The sequence below is a fragment of the Canis lupus genome, chromosome 15 (genome assembly GCF_003254725.2).
Source record: "Canis lupus dingo isolate Sandy chromosome 15, ASM325472v2, whole genome shotgun sequence".
NCBI classification, from domain to species: domain Eukaryota; kingdom Metazoa; phylum Chordata; class Mammalia; order Carnivora; family Canidae; genus Canis; species Canis lupus.
This window is the reverse complement of record NC_064257.1, coordinates 14,867,875-14,887,382: the sequence shown is the minus strand read 5'-3', so window position 1 is coordinate 14,887,382 and position 19,508 is coordinate 14,867,875. Positions and strand designations below refer to the sequence as shown.

General features: G+C 47.0%; 3 protein-coding genes across 17 annotated transcripts in view; 1 reads left to right on the top strand and 2 right to left on the bottom strand.

The window, feature by feature from the left end:
- Nucleotides 1-5,111, bottom strand: part of TESK2 (testis associated actin remodelling kinase 2) — a 143,495-nt gene extending 138,384 nt beyond the window's left edge. The window contains exon 1 of one of the 2 annotated variants that reach the window (XM_049094476.1): nt 4,753-5,111. The gene's annotated coding sequence lies outside the window, so the exon portion shown is untranslated. The remainder of the gene's footprint in view (nt 1-4,752) is intronic. The other variant, XM_025420300.3, reaches the window with a different exon arrangement.
- Nucleotides 5,112-8,752: 3,641 nt separating this feature from the next.
- On the bottom strand, nt 8,753-12,988 carry CCDC163 (CCDC163 homolog). 13 transcript variants are annotated; one of them, XM_049094485.1, is made up of 11 exons: nt 12,853-12,988; nt 12,169-12,282; nt 12,048-12,081; nt 11,688-11,869; nt 11,494-11,575; nt 11,147-11,363; nt 10,975-11,042; nt 10,370-10,437; nt 9,970-10,072; nt 9,270-9,389; nt 8,753-9,017 (listed from the first exon to the last, which is right to left on the bottom strand). In XM_049094485.1, the coding sequence occupies exons 2-10, from the start codon at nt 12,244-12,246 to the stop codon at nt 9,274-9,276; spliced, it is 948 nt and encodes a 315-aa protein (XP_048950442.1). In that variant the 5' UTR covers nt 12,247-12,282; nt 12,853-12,988; the 3' UTR covers nt 8,753-9,017; nt 9,270-9,273. The 13 variants fall into 13 exon arrangements, with proteins under 13 accessions (XP_048950442.1, XP_048950445.1, XP_048950444.1 ...); XM_049094488.1 differs by having other exon boundaries at nt 12,048-12,078; XM_049094487.1 differs by lacking the exon at nt 12,853-12,988 and adding an exon at nt 12,429-12,761 and having other exon boundaries at nt 12,048-12,078.
- On the top strand, nt 12,870-18,780 carry MMACHC (metabolism of cobalamin associated C). 2 transcript variants are annotated; one of them, XM_025420287.3, is made up of 4 exons: nt 12,870-13,003; nt 15,693-15,764; nt 16,944-17,096; nt 17,994-18,780. In XM_025420287.3, the coding sequence occupies exons 1-4, from the start codon at nt 12,923-12,925 to the stop codon at nt 18,408-18,410; spliced, it is 723 nt and encodes a 240-aa protein (XP_025276072.1). In that variant the 5' UTR covers nt 12,870-12,922; the 3' UTR covers nt 18,411-18,780. The 2 variants fall into 2 exon arrangements, with proteins under 2 accessions (XP_025276072.1, XP_025276071.1); XM_025420286.3 differs by having other exon boundaries at nt 12,873-13,003; nt 15,570-15,764.
- The last annotated feature ends 728 nt before the right edge of the window (nt 18,781-19,508 follow it).

The window sequence follows — 19,508 nt, the reverse complement described above, 5'->3', positions numbered from 1 at the left end:
TGGGGGAGGGGAATAAGGTACACCTAGCTGGTTCAGTCAGTGGAGTGTGTGACTTTTGATCTCAGGTGAGTTTGAGCCCCATGCTGGGCACAGAGCTTACTTTAAAAAAAAAATAAGAAAAAGAAAATTATATATTCATATTTGTAATCATTTGCCTAAAGCAAGTCTAAAAGAATATAGAGAAACTAAGTAGGAGTGCCTGGCTGGTTCAGCCAGTAGAGCATCCAATTTGATCTCAGGGTCCTGAGTTCAAGCCCCACATTGAGAAGGAAGGAAGGAAGGAAGGAAGGAAGGAAGGAAGGAAGGAAGGAAGGAAGGAAGGAAGGAAGGAAGGAAGGAAGGAAGGAAGGAAGGAATAGCAAAAGTTGGGAGGGGGGTATGGAACTGGGTGGATGGGGGATAGGCACAGGAGTGAGACTTTCACTGTTTATATAATATATATAAATATGCAAACATTTATTTAACCATTTGAATGTATTACCTATTCAAAGATTAAATTTAAAAAAAACCTAAATCTCACAGAGGATAAGAAATTTGCCTACAATCATATAACTAATAATAAAGTTGATTATATTTAGGACTTTTTTTTTTCCTTATAGCAAACCTGCCTTTCTAAAATTTTTAGGAATGGAAGATTTTTAAATTATCACAAATAATTTTTTTTTTTTAATTTTAAAATGGGGTCCTGCCTGGCTCAGTTGGTGGAACATGTGACTCTTGATCTCAGGGCCCTGAGTTTGAGCCCCAAATTAAGGCCTAGAGCTTACTTTAAAAAAAACAGGGGTTGGGGGGCATGCCTGGGTGGCTCAGTGAGTTAAGTGTCAGTTAAGCATCTGTCTTTGGCTCAGGTCAAGATCTCAGGATCCTGGGATCCAGCCCCTCAATATCCAACTAACCAACCAGCTCCCTGCTCAGTAAGGAGTCTGCTTTCTCTTCCTCTCCCTCTCCCCACACTCATGTGGGCACGTGCGCGCTCTCTCTCTCTCTCTCTCTCTCTCTCTCAAACAAATAAAATCCTTTTTTAAAAAAGCAATTAAAAGGGATCCCTGGGTAGCTCAGTGGTTTACAAGCCCTGCCTTCAGCCGAGGGTATGATTCTGGAGTCCTGGGATGGAGTCCCATATCGGGCTCCCTTCAGGGAGCCGGCTTCTCCCTCTGCCTGTGTCTCTGCCTCTCTATGTCTCTCATAAATAAAAAATAAAATTTTAAAAAAGCAATTAAAAATTTAATTATCAAAAAAAAATTTAATTATCACAAGTAGGCCTCTCTCTGAAACAACCACCCACTCTGAGTGCTCAGCAAAAATAATCCTAGTGAGACCATACTAAAGTAATCTCCATATGATGACTTGGAAAATAGTATAATACCCATTGTTAGTCTGAAACATTCAGCATCACCCACACTATACATTGTAATAACTGGGCTTCATTTACTGGAAGGAGATGAAATTCTTATAAAAGCCCTTATCATAGGTTTCAAATTCCAACACAATGCTCATTTTGCTGAACAATGAAGTATACAACATTAAGAATACATCTATAAACACTTTCACATAGGGAAAAAAACATTAAAGCAAGTCAGCTTTCTACTCTAAGCCAGAGAATAAGTACACATAAATATGTAATTTTCCTTTTACAATTAATATAAACACAAAATGTTATTTGAGATTCTGGGGTGGAGAGTCCCTAGCTTAGCCTCTCAACACCTACATTTTTAAACAGAATTAAACAGGCCCACCATATACCAAATCTCAAAAGGTCTGTATTTGAGACCATTCCAAATATACATCTGTATGAGAGAATAATACATCATAGATCCAGGGCACAGGAACTCAACATTAATGTATTCTTAATGTTGTATACTTCATTAATTCACACAAACATCTGTATCACCTAGTACTAACAAGTAATAGGGAACCTCCAGTTCAATCCTGGGTCCCTCAGTTCTGACCAGCCCCACCTATAGAACCCAGTATCTCCTCTACTCCATTTCCTGAGATCATACTAGGCAATTATGACATCCATACCAATGACATATTCAACATACTTCACAGCCCTGTAACCTCTCATTACTTCAATAACCTATACTTCCATTCCCCTTCAACTGTACTACAGCAGTTATACCCTGCTGGTTTTTTGAGATTTTTTTACCTTGAAATATTGAACTCTCGAACTCTCAGCTGTCCTATTCTATATTTCTTTATTATTTTTTAAAATAATTTATTTATTCATTCCTGACAGACACAGAGAGAGAGGCAGAGACATAGGGAGAGGGAGAAGCGGGCTCCCCAAGGGGAGCCCAATGTGGGACTGGATCCCAGGATCATGCCTGAGCCAAAGGCAAACAGTCAACCACTGAGGCACCCAGATGCCCCTCTTTATATTTTTAGTAATCTCTACACCAAATGTGGAGCTCAAATTCACAACCCCCAGATCAAAAGCCCCACACTCCTCCTCCTACTTGACTCAGCCAGGCACCCCTCCATTCTATATTTCTTAAAGAAACTGGTCCTTAACCACATTTATTTTATTTTATTTTTTTAATTTAAGACACAGAGAGAGAAAGGCAGAGACACAGGTAGAGGGAGAAGCAGGCTCCCTGTGGGGAGCCTATGTGGGACTTGATCCCAGGACCCTGGGATCATGACCTGAGGCAAAGGCAGATGCTCAACCACTGAGCCACCCAGGTGCCCCTTCACCTACATGTACCATAGTGGGGAAAAAAAAAAAAAAAAAAAGAGAGAGAGAGATGTCAGGGCTAGACAGATTTTGTTCAAATTCTTGCCTACAGTTTTCTCAATTGTCAAAGAGGAATACTGATACCTAAACCACAAGGCTGTTGTGATCCATAAAGCATCTTAATAGAACCTGACATAGAGCTGATGTTACCATCAGCTCTCTTTCACAATCACACTTGCTCAAAGAGTAATTTTACTCACTGCCTTCCATTTATTCCTCAGTCCTTCATGACCTATTGCTATCATTGCCACTGTTGCACAATTCAAAGTATCTTTCAGAGGAAACAAATGATCTTCTAATTGCTAAATTCAGTGGTTTCATTCTAATCCTCATTCTACTCAGCCTTTGCAGCACCTGACAGAGACAGTCATCCTGTCCCATTTTGAAACCCTCTTCCTTTGATTTCTATTATAATGTTATCCTGTTCTTATTCTTGTCCCATTCCTTTAACCTCGCTTTCTCAGTGTCTCTTACCCTTCAAACAATGATGTTGCTCCTGGCTCTCCTCTTCTTTCAGTATTACCATCCCATATTAAGTCTTCAAATATCCCTGTTATACTCTCTGTTGACCCTCTCTCCCAATTTTTAGACCTAATTTCTAGCAAACCAGAGTCTCCCAATTTTTAGACCCAAATTTCCAGCAAACCACAGTGATATCTGAAAAACACCTCAAATTAGGGATAGTTGGGTGGCTCAGTGGTTGAGCATCTGCCTTTGGTTCAGGTCGTGAACCTGGGGTCCTGGGATCAAGTCCCACAGGGTTCCCTGCAGGGAGCCTACTTCTCTCTCTGCCTATGTCTCTGCCTGTGTGCCTCTTATGAATAAATAAAATCTTAAAAAAAAAAAAAGAAAGAAAAAGAAAAAACCCTACCAATGCATCCCACCAACGAAATCAGAAACACCCAAAATAACCCTCTCAACTCTGGAAACCTCATGGAATTGAAACCTGGAACTGCACGGCATTCTCTTCATTTCCCTACCACTATTCCAGTTCATCCTCTCTGACCTGGATTAGCACACTGGTTTCCTGCCCACCTAGGCTTTCTGCCTCAACCCTGCCTTCACTTTCAATTCTTCCTCCACATTTTCACCAGAGATAATCAATCATGCCAAACTCCTGCTTACAAAACCCTCAGTGGTGGCGGGGCACCTGCGTGGCTCAGCAGTTGAGCGTCTTTGGGCTCAAGGCGTGATCCCGGGGTCCTGGGATCCAGTCCCTATCAGGCTCCCTGCATGGAGCCTGCTTCTCCCTCTGCCTGTGTCTCTGCCTCTCTTTCTGTGTCTCTCATGAATAAACAAATTACATCTTAAAAAAAAAAAAAAAAAAACCTTCAGTGGTTCCCCATTCGTACAGAATAAAGTCCAAATTCTTCAGCAAGGTTTCCTCAGAGTTATAAAGGGAAAGGTCTTTAAATCACACAAACATGGGTTTCATTTCTAACTAAATCTAAACACTGCTTAGTCTGGAGTCTTCCAAGCGAAGGGTAAAAGGCAGAGGAGGGAAAAGGATGGGAGGAGGGATGACAGGAGAAGAGAGAAGAGCGAGGCGGTAGTGTCTTGGGACGCGGGTGGGGGTGTGGGGAGTCCCTTCTAACGTAGAAGGGGCAAGTTTCCAGGGAAGAGTGTGTTTGAGAAAAGTCAAGTGAGGGAGTCCAGATCTCCGAGGGACAAGAGAGCCCCTCAGTGTGGAGCTGGAGCCATCTGAAACGAGTTCCCCGAGAAAATGAGGGCTTCCTGAGTCTCCGAAGTGAGAAAAGCCCCTGAGAGGAGTCAAGGACCAGGTCCCTGATACGAAGGGACTTCTAATGGGCTCCCGGCCTCGGAGGCGAGAAAGCGAGGGTAGGGGTGGGGGCTGCCCGGGACCCTGACGAAGGTGAAAAGGGAAGAGACAAGGGCCGAAGGGGTCCCGTCGGTGCTGAGACCCTAGCGCCAGGGCTCCGGAGTCGCGGCGTGTGGGAGCCGCGCGCGGGCCGGGGCGCCCGGAGTTTGTGCCCGACGCGCTCTCTCGGCGTTACCTGAGGCGGGACTGAGCAGCCGGAGGGGTGCCTGCGCGGGCGGGAGGCGGAGGCAGCAGCAAAGCGGGAGCATAGTAGCCCTCACTGCTCGGAGGCGGCAGAGGCTCAGCCTGCGGAGGTGGTGGGGGTCCCTCGCGCAGAAGCCAGCGACTCGGCAGAACTAGCGGCGGCGAAGGACGAGGAGGCTACTGCCATGGCCCCGCAGTCGGGACCGTTCCCCCCGTCTGCTCGGCGGGGCCAGGAGGGAGATCCCGACGGCGGGCCAGGGGAGGCAGCTGAATCTCCGCTGAGCTCCGCGGCTGCGAGCGACTGAAACGCCTGCCCAGCCAGGCAGGGGGCCTGGGGGCGGGGCCTGAGGTGAGCACGCCCCTCTCCTCAAGCCTCCGAGCAGCCAATCAATCCCCAATCCTTGATAAACGAGCTGGCGGAATTACCCAATTAGCATTAGGAATGCCACGTGGTATGAGGGGGACTCAATGGGCGTCGGGGAAAGCCAATCAACAGCCCCAAGCGCCAACTCGGGAGGACGAAGAGAACCAATAGGAAGGAAGAGGAGGTTAAAAACAGAGGAGGTAGTGTGTTGGGAAGGCGGAACCAAGGAGGAGGGAATACACCTGGGGGAAACCCAAGTCCCGGAGCCTCCGAAGAGGGGGCAGTAAACTCGAGAGGGACCAATCCAAATGCCAAACACATAAACGATTGGTAATTAATAAAGCTAACCGAAAATGGATTCGACTGACGCGGCTTCTCGGTTGGTGAAGTATAAGTGAGGACTACCTGAATATATGAACGCAGAATCCTGCAGGACCTCAGTATAGTGTAGGGGAAAAACTGAAAAATCTAAACTACCGGAGATACTAAGAGTAATGGGTAGGGTTAAAATACTGAGGCAACTATTCATCTAGACTTGAGATTCGATTTGGCGAAGGCTTCCTGGACATAACTTGGGCTGGCTTGAAAACTTAAGTTTTGTTTGTTTGTTTGTTTGTTTTAAGATTTTATTAATTTATTCATGATAGCGGGGGGCAGAGACACAGGCAGAGGGAGAAGCAGGCTCCATGGCAGAAGCCCGACGTGGGACTCGATCCCAGGACTCCAGGATCTAGCCCTGGGCCAAAGGCAGGCGCTGAACGGCTGAGCCACCCAGGGATCCCAAAAATTGAAGATTTTTAAAGAGCTGGGTAGGGAGTAAGAATTCTGTTCAACTGTTCAACATGTGCACTTCCTTCCTCATGCTTTTCATGTACCTGAACTTCAGGTGCTCATAATCTCTCGCCTGGGCAGATTGGAACAGGGTTAGGCTTCCAGGACTAAAGCAGGCAAGGAAACACTGGAGTATGGGCAAGGAGATACAGGCTTCCACTAATGGAATGAGTAAGTCACAAGAATAAAAGGCACAGCAGAAGGATTATACAGTGACAGATGGTAGCTACACTTATGGTGAACATACTATGACATATAAACTTGTCCAATCAGTATGTCGTACACCTGAAACTAAAGTAACATTGTGTGTCAACTACACTTAAATGAAAAAAAAATACTTTTATCTTTTTTTAAAAGATTATATTTATTTATTCATGAGAGACAGAGACAGAGAGAAGCAGAGACATAGGCAGAGGGAGAAGCTGGCTCCCTGCCAGGAACCCAGCACGGGACTCGATCCTGAACCCCAGGATCACGCCCTGGGCCGTGCTCAACCAGCAGATACCCAACCACTGAGCCACCCAGGCACCCCTTACAAAACTCAGGCATCCCAAGCAAACAAACAAAAAAACAAAACAAAAAAAAAAGTGGTTTTTTTTTTCCCAAACAAAAAAAATGTTTAAAGATGTGTGATAGGACATAAGAATGGAAATTAAATGTGAATTGGGCTTAAATGCCAAATTTGTACTTTTTCTTTTTATGCTGTGAGAGCTGTCAAAGGTTCTTGAGCAGAGTAGCCCTAAGAGGACAGTGTTTTAGTAAGATTAATTGGTAGCTCACAGTATCTCCAAAAAGAAATCACCCCAGCCCAGTATCCTAGGCCTAAAGCCATTTCTGTATCATTCTTCTGGCAACAAATGATGTGCTGCCACCTGGTGACAGTTCAAATACCATTGTTCCACTTTGCTATTGAATTTTTCTGTTGTGAGAGCCCCAGCATCCTTGCAAACCTGTCTCCCACAAAACCTGAGGCAAACTAGTTGATAAATAAGTACAGTACTTGTACCAAGTAGAATTGAATAATGCCATCATACTACATGTATTTTTTGCCCGGTGAAAGATGTAAAAGACAGGGATTACTCATACTTTGAGTAGGAAGATGAGCCTTGATGCCAAGTATTTAGTTTTTTGAACAAGTTCTGTTTGACCCAAGTCTGATCTCTACCATTCCACTCTCAGCAATCTCTTTTTAAGGATTATGTATTTATTTGAGAGACAGCGAGATCGGGAATGAGGGTAGAGGAAGAGAGAATCTCAAGCAGATTCCCCACTTAATCCCACAACCCTGAGATCATGACTTGAGTGGAAATCAAGAGTCAGATGCTTGATTAACTGAACCATCCAGGTGCTTCTTGCATGCAATCTCCTTAATACTGAGGGGGAAAGAGGGGCAGCCCAGGTGGCTTAGCAGTTTAGAATATAAAATCCAAAAAAAAAAAAAAAAAAAAATTCCAGGTAAGGTGTTGGGGCACCTGGGTGGCTCAGTCAATTAAGTGTCTGCCTTTGACTCAGGTCATGATCCCAGGATCCTAGGATCAAGCCCCACATTGGTCCCCCTGCTTGGCAGGGTGTCTGCTTTTCTCTGTGCCCCTCCCCCTGCTCCTGCTCTCCTCCACCCCTCAAATAAATAAATAAAATCTTAAAAAATAAAATAAAATGCAGGTAAGGTAAAAGCAAATCTGCCCTTAGCCTATGTAGAAAGATATACTTCTGGGGCAGCCCCGGTGGCTTAGCAGTTTAGCACCACCTGCAGCCCAGGGCGTGATCCTGGAGACCCCAGATCAAGTCCCACGTCAGGCTCCCTGCATGGAGCCTGCTTCTCCCTCTGCCTGTGTCTCCGCCTCTCTCTCTGTGTCTCTCATGAATAAATAAATAAAATCTTTTTTTTTTTAATTTTTTTTACGTTTTTATTTGTTTATGATAGTCACACAGAGAGAGAGAGAGGGGCAGAGACACAGGCAGAGGGAGAAGCAGGCTCCATGTACCGGGAGCCCGACGTGGGACTCGATCCCGGATCTCCAGGATCGCGCCCTGGGCCAAAGGCAGGCGCCAAACCGCTGCGCCACCCAGGGATCCCTAAATAAATAAAATCTTAAAAAAAAAAAAAAGAAAGAAAGATATACTTCTCAGAGAGCAACCAAGTGATAGAAGGATCAGGACCAATAGCCACAAGGCCATTTTTTTAATATGATAGGAAATATCAGGGTACATTATTCCCAGTGATTCAATGAGTATTAAATCATAAAATTTGTTTCATTTAGTAAATATATACATGTATATCATTTAATAAATAGACACATATATATTTACCACAATGTAAACTATATTTCTTGCTAGAGGTCACAGTCAAACAATTCTAAAAGCCACTAGATTAGAGGCAGAAACTGAAAGAAAACAGACCAGGAAACTGCTACAGAATGCAAGCTGGGCTGGGCTGGGCTGCTGAGGATGAGGAGGTGTGGAGAGACGGGGGTAAGTTGTAAGGGGCGGAAGCTGCAGATGAGAAGAGGAAGCCTCCTACTACTCAGGTCCAGGGCCTACCTGAATGCCTCCACTGCATCCCCACAGCAATACTGCCCCAGAGCACTGCCCTACCTCATTCTACCTACCAGAATGGGAGCTCTCATCTCCCGTTCATCTTCAAATTCCACTGATCACAGGACTTGCACTCAGACGGTACAGCTATAAATATCTGTGAACCTGGACTTCAGAGAGATGGCAGGAAGCAGTCAAATAACAAGAGGAAGAAAAGGTATAGTTGAGTCCATCCCATGTGGGTGCTGATTCACAGAAGATATCAGGGGGGGTTAAAACATTTTATTGCAGTTGATGGACAGGGTTAGGCAGGCAGTGACAAGCCTCAGTAGAGAGGGCAGATACCAGCTAGATCAAGAGAAACAGGGCCTTGGAGAGGAAGGTGAGCAAAACTACTCTTACAAGTCCTTACAGGTCACTCAGGAACATTGTGGGGCCCTTAAAGAAGAGTTTCTCCTGCTCAAGGCTCTGGGCCTATAGCTGTAAGCTGCTGGGCTCCAGGTTAGAAAGTGTGCTCCTCTGGAGATCTAAGAGGAGAGAAAGGGAAGAGAAAACAAACCATCAGCAAGCATCATGATATACATAAAACTAGGCCGTGGGCCTGGTCTGGTGGGGAGAAACATACAGGCCTACCTTAGGATAAGTAACAACAGAGGATGATGGATTCACAAAGAGGCAGAACCTCCATTCTACCCAGTGCCAAACAATTAGGCAGTGGACACCCAAGCACATTCAGATTCAGCCTCACCCAGACCTGGGATCCCTGCCCTTACCCTCACCTAGCTATATTAAAGGTTTCCAGCTGCTGTTATTGTCTAGAAGACTGACTTCAGAGCTAGATGAAGAAAGATACCCAGTGAACGGGGGCAATCTTAGACTGGAGGATGTGAGCGGAGGTCCTGGAAAGAGGAACAGAATGAGAAGCAGAGATGGTGACAGTCGGACAAGGGGACCCTCCTAGCACAGGGAGTCCCAAGGCCAGGACTCCAGTCTCCTCCCCCGTTATCCTCCAAACATATAAAGATATCTCAGTGACCCTGTACCAAGTATAGAATGTCCGGTACTACCTTTATGGACTGTAACCCAGATACTCATACCACCCCTACCAGCCCATGTCAAATCTAGGATAGTTGAGGGGCACCTGAGTGACTCAGGAGGTCAAGCATCCGACTCGATTTCTGCTCCGGTCGTGATCTCGGGGTTGTCAGATAGAGCCCTACAGTGGGCTCTGCAATCAGTTGTGTTTGCTTGAGATTCTCTCTCTCCCTCTCCTTCTGTCCCTTCTCCTGCTCACACTCTCTCTCTTGCGTTCTCTCATTCTCTCATTCTCTCTCTCTCATTCTCTCTCTCTCTCTCTCTCTCTCGTTTATTATTTATTTAATCTTTTTAAAAATATCTAGGATAACTGAACTTTGGTCCCCAATGCCTGGCCTCTGAGGCAAATCCCTTCCACTTCCACAAGCACCCACATCCCCTGACCTGAGGAGGTTGTGATCGCATGGGGCATCCTGGGCCTCTGTCCTGTGGCAGCCTCCACAGTTTGATCCTTGCCCTCCTGGCCACTTTGCAGCTCCTCCAACATCTGTCAAACCATAGGCCCAGGTAGGACCAAACCTCTTCCTCTCCAAAATGAATCGCCCTCACCACCATTGGCATCTTCAGCACACACAGAACCCTCATGTGGGCAATGACAGTTTCTCAACCTGGAGAAGGGGGCTTGGGAAGAAAAGCTTTGGAGAAGGGTAGAGTCAGCATAAGGAAGAGAGAAAGAGATGGAGTGGAAAAGGGTATCCTGGCCTGCCTGCAGAACAGAATAGAGAGAAAAAGGAAGGGGTCTCCATAAGGAGATATGAAGAGATAGATCTGATCCTCGTCCTACCTTCCAGCTGTGGGCCTGAGCTTGCTGCCCCTCAGCCATCTGTTTCAGCAGCAGCTCCTGGTGCTGACCTTCAGATGAGAAAAAAAATGTAAGGGAGCTATTCTCCAACTTCTTTCCTTTCCCCTCCCTGCCTTGTGCCCATCCTGGTGATGAAAACAGACAGGGGCAGCCCCGGTGGCTCAGCGGTTTAGCGCTGCCTTCAGCCCAGTGCGTGATTCTGGAGACCCGGGATCGAGTCCCATGTTGAGCTCCCTGCATGGGGCCTGCTTCTCCCTCTGCCTGTGTCTCTGCCTTTCTCTCACTATCTCTGTGTCTCTCATAAATAAATAAATAAATAAATAAATAAATAAATAAATAAATAAATAAATAAATAAATCTTTAAAAAAAAAAAAAAGAAAACTGAGACAAAGCATTCTAGTGTAGCTATTGGGAAGCTTCCAAGCTGATTGGGGAGACCAGACTCACACTATGGAGGCAAGACAAAACACTTGGCCAGACTTCTGAGCAGCTCAAGCAGTCAGAGCTACAGCCAGTTACTAGGATAGCAAAAAGACTCTCCAGAAGAGGACAGGTGAACTTGTACCCACCCCCAATTGTTTACTCACTCAGCTGGTCCCGCAGCAGCTTTAGTTCCTCCCGAAGAATCTCTGACTCCTCCCATAGGAGTTGCCGCCTGCACAGATGACAGTAGTATCACCCCAAAGCCAATCAACAAGCCCAGAGGACACTACCAGGAGTTAGAGGCCTGAAGAAGGAGAGATCTTGACCATCACTTACTCATTCTGCAGCTCTTGGTGAAGACCACTAGTAGCGCTGCACTTTCGTGGTCCTGTTTGTATTTGGGCTTGGGCCTGTTCCTGCACCTGGCTTCGAAGGCACTGCAGTTCCTTTCTCAGACCCTCCACGCGTTGCTCCAAGAGGAGGGCTCTCTGCTCTGGGCCCCCCTGCAGCAGCCTTAGTGATGCTGTATGGGACAAGTTGAGGGTTAGCCCCTCTGAGAATTTTACACATGAGCTTAGAGACTCCACTTGCAAACCAAGACACAACTGCACAGGAAGTATGTAACAAAATTGTGTGCGTACATAATGAACTATGTGTATGAAAAAAAGGAACTGGCCAGGTACCTTCCAGAGCACGGATCTGATACTTCTGCAGCTCTCGCTCTTCCAGCAGCCCCTGCACAGCCTTCCTCAGTGTCTCAGTCACCTACTCAGGCAAGAAAAGCCACATGACCTACTGTGTCAGGGGCTTTCCCAATACCTGGTACCCTCATCTCACACAAACACGATACATACACACCTATGAGCCCATGCTTTACCTGAGCCTGGGATTGAAGCTGGGACCGGAGAATAATAACTTCATCCCAGAGAGATCCTCTGTGGGCCTCAGCCCAACTCAGCCTGTCTGGAACAAAGGGAGTCTCTACCCGAGACTGTTGAGCTTGGCCTCCAGACTGTGGAGGCAAATGATGAGGGGAAATCCAGGTCCCAGGCAGGTCTCCTGATGAAGGAATAAGTAAGAGATAATTGTGAGGCCTATCTTTAGGGGAAAAAACAGATGTTTGCTCAGGACAGAAAACAGCTGGAATTTGGAAGGAATAGTGGAAGGTACAGACACTACAAACAGGCAGATCCTGGAAAGAAAAAAGGCTGGAGGATAGAAAAGGGACAACACTTACCTGCTGTGGAGACTCCAAGAGGATACAGATGCTGCTACAAAAGAAACAAATGCACAGGCCAATAAGCTCTCAGCGTCCCTAAACCCAAAATTCCAAACGGGTACCCTAGGCGCCCCCTCACCTTAATCCTAGCTATATTTCCATTAGTAGCATTGAGAAGTGCGTCGAGGTGCTCAGACCAGCTCAGGTTCCTACTCATAACCTTCTGCGAGGTTTCCTCCTGGCGTCTCCTAGCCTGGAATACCCGAGGCACAGCCCAGTAAAACCACACGTCAGAGTGGGGACTGAGGAAGTAACAGTAAAGGTAGGGATGCAATATCAGGCCAAAACTAGGACTAGCAGGAAACGGCGCTTGGGGAATCTAGGGGAAAGGCGAAATACTCTGATACGCAGATATCAGGTGGGACTTGAGAGTGCCGATTCTTGATCCAGACCTCTCCAGATCCAAGACACAGGCATCATCACCCCGAACTTGTGCCAGCGACTACAGCCGCCACCTGGTTCAAACCGTTCTGTAGACCGGGAAAGTCTGATTTTGGACTTGCAGCCGCAGGGCCACTAGGGAAACCGAGTTCATCTCTCGCGGAGACAACTGGCGATGGAGGCTGCCGAACTACGTTTCCCTGGAAGCTACACGAGCATTCACACCCCCGCCGTGAGGCTTGCCGGGAAACTGAGGCTTTCGGATTCTGTAGTTGTTGTCCCCAAGGACCAAATGAACTACATATCCCAAGATGCATTGCACCGAGCCAACGCTATTCCGCTCCTGGTCCCAGTAGTTCTTGGGAAATGGAGTCCAAGCTACCTTGAAACGCCACTGCCCAAATTATCCTCGAGACTCCATTCCCCAGCAAGCTCTGCGCGTAGCGTGCGCTATGGAGCCAGAAGTCGCAGAACTGAAGCAGAAGATCGAGGACACGTTGTGCCCTTTTGGCTTCGAGGTTTACCCCTTTCAGGTTGGTTCATCCCTCCTGTGATGCTGGGCGAGGTGTATGATTGACCTGGGTGCTACCGGCGTGAAGCTCGAGAGCATTCTGATCCTTCCCGAGCTCCTCTGGCCCCATGTCCTTCTGACCTACAGGGACAGGGTGTCATCGAGGACTTGGTTAAAAGGGTAGAGAAATAGTCTCACGCTTGTCATTTTACCCCCATATAATGCCATATTTTTTTATGAGAGACACATAATCCAGTAATCGTGTGGCTCTGCCACCTCCATTATTCAGAGGAAGAAAGTGACCCCTGAGACCAGTCACCTTCGAAGGAATTAGAACAGGGCAAGGCCTGGAAGGTTTGCTTAGCTAAGATTTAGGCCATTTGAGGAGGGAAGGGCATTCCTTTTGTTGAATAAGCAAACAATTGGCTGGTTTGTTCATCTACCAACAGAAGGATAATTCATGATGTTGCCAGTCACCAGCGCTGGGCTGGGTACAGAAACTGAGCACTCGCCTGACACAGAAGTCTGGTACCACCACCTCCCCTTGTTTACATAGATCCATTTCCCCTTTATCCAGTGCCCTCTGTGCTGAGATGTGTGCTTGGACATGGCTAAATCAACTCAGGTTGAGCCCTTTGCCTGATGATTAAGAGGCAGCACACTCCCACCCCTTCCACTGAGTGGCCCACAGCAGGGCTGAAAAGGAATATAAAGGAGGAGGTAGTTGGGTCTAACTTGAGAAGGGCTGACCAGAAAAAATGGAGTTGAGCTACATGTGAAAGGAAGGAAGGAAGATTATGTACATCCCAAATATCAGAAATGGCTTGAGTAACCAGTAAAGGTGTGGAGGTAGTGGTGGATGGCAGGTATGGAGACAGTGAAAATGACTGGTGGGTCAGGTAGACCTGGGTGGGTAGTGGGAGTTACTGTACTGAACAGAGCCGGTCATCCTGGGCTCCTACTTCTCACTCCTTCCCTCCCCCCATGTCCAGTCAGACACCAAGACCTTTAGGAATCTGTCACCTGGGGGGATCCCTGGGTGGCGCAGCAGTTTGGCGCCTGCCTTTGGCCCAGGGCGCGATCCTGGAGACCCGGGATCGAATCCCACATCGGGCTCCTGGTGCATGGAGCCTGCTTCTCCCTCTGCCTATGTCTCTGCCTCTCTCTCTCTCTCTCTGTGACTATCATAAATAAATTAAAAAAAAAAAAAGGAATCTGTCACCTGAATCTCCCAAATCCACTTCCTTCCTTCCAACCCTTCTGTGCTCTGGTCCAAGCCAGTATTCGTCACTTGGATTACTGCAGTAACTTGCCTGCTATCATTTTGCATGCAATCCATCCTCCACACTAAAGCCAGATCTTTCTAAAACTATCAATTTACTCCTTAAATCTTCAGTAGTTAGCCCCTGGGCAGCCCCGGTGGCACAGCGGTTTAGCGCCGCCTGCAGCCCAGAGTGTGATCCTGGAGACCCAGGATTGAGTCCCGTGTCAGGCTCCCTGCGTGGAGCCTGCTCCCTCTGCTTGTGTCTCTGCCTCTCTCTCTCTCTCTCTCTGAATAAATAAATAAATAAAATCTTTAAAAAAATAGCCTCTTATTGTCACCAAATTAGACTTGTATTCCTTAAATTGGTATTCTAGGCCAGGCATAATCTCATGCCTACTGATCTCTCCACCCTTCTCTCCTGCTCGCCTTTACAAACCCTTCACTTCTATCAAACTGGACAATTTACTCTTTTTTTTTTAATCTTTTATTTTTTTAATTTTTATTTATTTATGATAGTCACACACACACACAGAGAGGCAGAGACACAGGCAGAGGGAGAAGCAGGCTCCATGCACCGGGAGCCCGACGTGGGATTCGATCCCAGGTCTCCAGGATCGCGCCTTGGGCCAAAGGCAGGCGCTAAACCGCTGCACCACCCAGGGATCCCGACAATTTACTCTTTTGAAAATATGCCCTTTTTGCATGTTTTTGTTAATGCTGTAACCTCTATTTAGAATACATACCAGATTCTCCCTCCCCACATCAGTCAGTTTCCTTCCTAGCCTTCAATTTTTTTTTTTTTTTTTTTTTTTTTTATTTATGATAGTCACAGAGAGAGAGAGAGAGAGAGAGAGAGGCAGAGACATAGGCCGAGGGAGAAGCAGGCTCCATGCACCGGGAGCCCGATGTGGGATTCGATCCCGGGTCTCCAGGATCGCGCCCTGGGCCAAAGGCAGGCGCCAAACCGCTGCGCCACCCAGGGATCCCTCTTCCTAGCCTTCAAAACAGCTTCCAAGAAGCTTTTTCTAATTTCACAGAACCCTCATCTGGCCTTGTCATTGCACTAATCACAGTACAATTTCTTTTGGTTCTTAATTGTTCATGAATTCTCTGCCTTTCTATTTTCACATTCCCTGTTAAATTTCCCCCATTGAGGAGGCCCCCATAAATATACATCATGCAGCATCAGTACAAGTCCATTGGCTGAATGAATGAGATGGGAGACTGAGGCAAGATGTATGAGGCCTTGAATGCTAGGGTGAGGCATGGGCCTAGCAAGGCCTAAACTGGCCCTCTTGTGTGGCCTGAATTTTCTCTGTTCCAGGTGGCATGGTATAATGCACTCTTGCCTCCAACCTTCCACCTACCCCTGCCAGGACCTACCCTGGCCTTTCTGGTACTCAGCACACCTGCCATGTTTGACCGAGCCTTCAAACCTTTCCTTCAGAGCTGCCACCTCCAACAACTGACTGACCCTGTGGACCAGTGCGTGGCCTACCACTTGGGCCGCGTTAGAGAGGTGAGCAAGGTTCTATATTCCCCCAGCTTCTAAACCTATAGCTGCTTCCACCTTCTCTTAAGCTCTCAATGCAGGACTAGACCTACATAGAGCCAAGAACCACTTCCCAGACAGAAGGATACCATAAAGCCATCCCTGACATTATGATCTCTCTTCATTCTGCTTTATCTTACCCCAGTTTCAGCCACCTTCTTCTAGCAGCCCCCCAGGTCTGGAATCAATCTCATTCACCCTACTCTCATGGGCAATTCATTATATGAACCTCAAACCAGAATTCCCTCAGCCTCCAAGTGAAATAGGAATAAGCCCAGCATCGTCTAAGTATTGCTCAGCTGTCTTTGCCCTAGACCTGGAGGTTTTTTGCTGTCTTTGGGGCCTTTTGAGGACAGAACAATATTTCCCCACCACCCACACACATGTACACATACATACATACATACATACATACATACACATATTCCCCAAAGCTGTGCCAGGTCTTCCTCCATACTGGGACTCTGGAAGACCGAGACCAGTCATCCCTCATAATAAATTTTTTTAATATTTATTTATTTGGGGGCACCTGGGTGGCTCATTTGGTTAAGCATCTGCCTTCTGCTCAGGTCATGATCCCAGGGTCCTGAGATTGAGCCCCAAGTTGGGTTCCCTGCTCTATGGGGAGCCTGCTTCTTCTCCTTCTCCCTCCCCCCGCCCCCGCTATTCCCCCTGCGTATGTTCATTGGCTCTTTCTCTGTCAAATAAATAAAATCTTAAAAAAAAAAAAAAGGTTTATATATTTCAGAGAGAGCACAGGAACAGGGCGGGCAGAGGGAGAGGGAGTCTCAAGCAGTCTCCACACTGAGTGCAGAGCCTGACATGCAGGGCCCAATCTCATGGCCCCAGGAGATCATGATCTAAGCCGAAACCAAGAGTCTGACACTCAACCAACTGCATCATCCAAGTGCCCCAACCCCTCAAAATAGAAGGTAGTCTTCTTCCTCTCTTCAAACATGTGCCCTCCTAGACAGAATATCATTTTCTTCACAGTGGGCCCATATGCCCCCCTTCCCCCCAAATTTAAGGTCATGTTTTCCCTTCAAACAACTTCTGAGGACAGGACCTTGTTAACACAATATAGGGCTCTCTAGGACAAAGTTATGATTCCTCTCATGCTGAAATGAGCTTCCATCTCTATCCCAGAACCTCCCAGAGTTGAAAATAGAAGTCATCGCTGACTACGAGGTACACCCTAATCGGCGCCCTAAGATTCTGGCCCAGACTGCAGCCCATGTGGCAGGAGCTGCTTACTACTACCAACGAAAGGATGTGGAGGCTGACCCCTGGGGGACCCAGGTCAGAGAGCAAGTGTGAATATTCCAGTAGGGACTGGGAGAAAATGAAGGCCCCTCAAGACACGTAGACATAATACAAGGGGAAGATGTGCCCTGGTCAGGAGCCCAACCTCATATGCTTTCTGGAGTCTACCTGGGAACAGATCAGGTCAAAGAACCTAGTCTGTCTTAATATCTGGTTACAGGGACGCCTGGGTGGCTCAGCGGTTGAGCATCTGCCTTTGGCTCAGGGTGTGATCCCGGGGTGCCAGGGTCAAGTTCCGAATCCGGCCCCCTGCATGGAGCCTGCTCCTCCCACTGCTGGTGTCTTTGCCTCTCTGTCTCTCATGAGTAAATAAAATATTAAAAAAAAAAAAAAAAAAAAAACTGGTTACAGGCTGGAAGGAGTAGAGCAGTGATTAGGAGACAAGTGGTGAGAGAGACTGGGAAATTGACAGTTTAAAGAATCCTCCTTCCTCATAGCCAGAGTAAGCTCATGAAGTGTTGTCTGGGAGAGGAAATGGGGGAGCCCAGCTACAATAGTGACATTTTTGGGGCAGCCCTGGTGGCACAGTGGTTTGGCACCTGCCTTTGGCCCAGGGCACGATCCTGGAGACCCGGGATCAAGTCCAACGTCGGGCTCCCTGCATGGAGCCTGCTTCTTCCCTGTCTCTCTGCCTCTGTCTCTCTCATGAATAAATAAAAAAAATAGTGACTTTTTTAATATTTTTTTCTTTATTTATTTATGATAGTCACACACACAGAGAGAGGGAGGGATCCAGGGATCCCCATAGTGACAGGTTTGAATGTGGAATCAGTATCCTTTGAGAATTGAACAAGCATAGCCTGCAATGATGGTAATTGGGACTTAGTGCCAAGGTGATTTCCATGACCTTACTTTTCTTTGCTTTCTCCCCAGCACATAGCAGGTGTGTGCATACACCCCAAATATGGGGGCTGGTTTGCTATCAGAGGAGTGGTGCTGCTGCCAGGAATAGAGGTGCCACACCTGCCACCCACAAAGCCCCTGGACTGTGTGCCTAAGAGAGCTGATCGAATCACCCTGCTTGAAGGCTTTAATTTCCATTGGCGTGATTGGACATACCGGGATGCTGTAACACCACAGGAGCGCTACTCGGAAGAGCAGAAGGCCTACTTTTCTACTCCTCCTGCCCAACGCTTAGCCTTCTTGGGCTTGGCCCAGCCTTCAAAGGATACTAGCTCTCCATCTCCTGAGCTACCTTTTACATTCAGACCCAAAAAGCCCCAGAATGCCAGCAGAGCCCGGGGCTGGGTCAGCCCCAGTGTCTCACCACCTACATCCCCTGGCCCTTGATATCCTTCCTCTCCTGGGATCCCTATTTATAAGTGGTACTTGTTGGGACTTATTTTGCTTTTTGGCAAGGCAAGAGATTTTATTTTAATATAGTATTTATTCTTGATATAAGAATTATAGTAGAGATCTTGATATAAGAATTATAGTAGGGATCTTCAATGAAGATGAGGCTCAGAGAACTTAAAACAGACAAGACAGATTCAGAATACCCACCTGGTTTGAAATATGGGATTCCTGTTACTATTTCTCTGCTCTGCTCCAATAAGCTACTTGTTATAGAACCTTTATAAAGGGTAATCATCCCCTAATGACCCCTGCTTCATAGGCTTGTTGTGGGGACTGAATAAACACGTGTAACACACTTCTGAAAGGATGCCTGGCTTATACTAAGTGGTCTCAGTAGTCATTTGAAAGCCCTGAGAATCCTGTACTGCAGCTCAGAGGGGGTCTTGCTTGGAGGGGTGGGGATAGGCTGGAGTAGCTGATAGGTTATCTACAAGGGTACAAAATACTCTTTCCTAGCCACAAGGGCTTAGGAGGCACACACTTTCCCCCCAGACATACACTCCTCCTTCAGGAAGAGATAAATAAGGGCAGAAAAAGGACTACCCTCAAATCAAGGCCATGACTTAGGGAAGCCAATTAGTGCTAAGCATGGTTCTTTTGATATGGAAAGCTTTACCCTATGTACCATAGGGCTGTTTCCCCCTACCTTTAGTTTCAAAGCCTCTACTTCTGTTTTGAAGTTTTTTTTTTCCCAGTGAGGCTCAAACCACCGTATGCTAATTTCCACAGCCAGGTTGCACCAAAAAAGACTAGAAAATTTCCTTTTGGTATTCCTGAAGAACTGGATTCCTGTTATATAGGCCTTGTTCTTCCTTTAGAACTACAAAAATAGGGATCCCTGGGTGGCGCAGCGGTTTGGCGCCTGCCTTTGGCCCAGAGCGCGATCCTGGAGACCCGGGATCGAATCCCACATCGGGCTCCCAGTGCATGATGGAGCCTGCTTCTCCCTCTGCCTGTGTCTCTGCCTCATTCTGTCTCTGTGACTATCACAAAAATAAAAAAAAAAAAAAAGAACTACAAAAATATATGTAC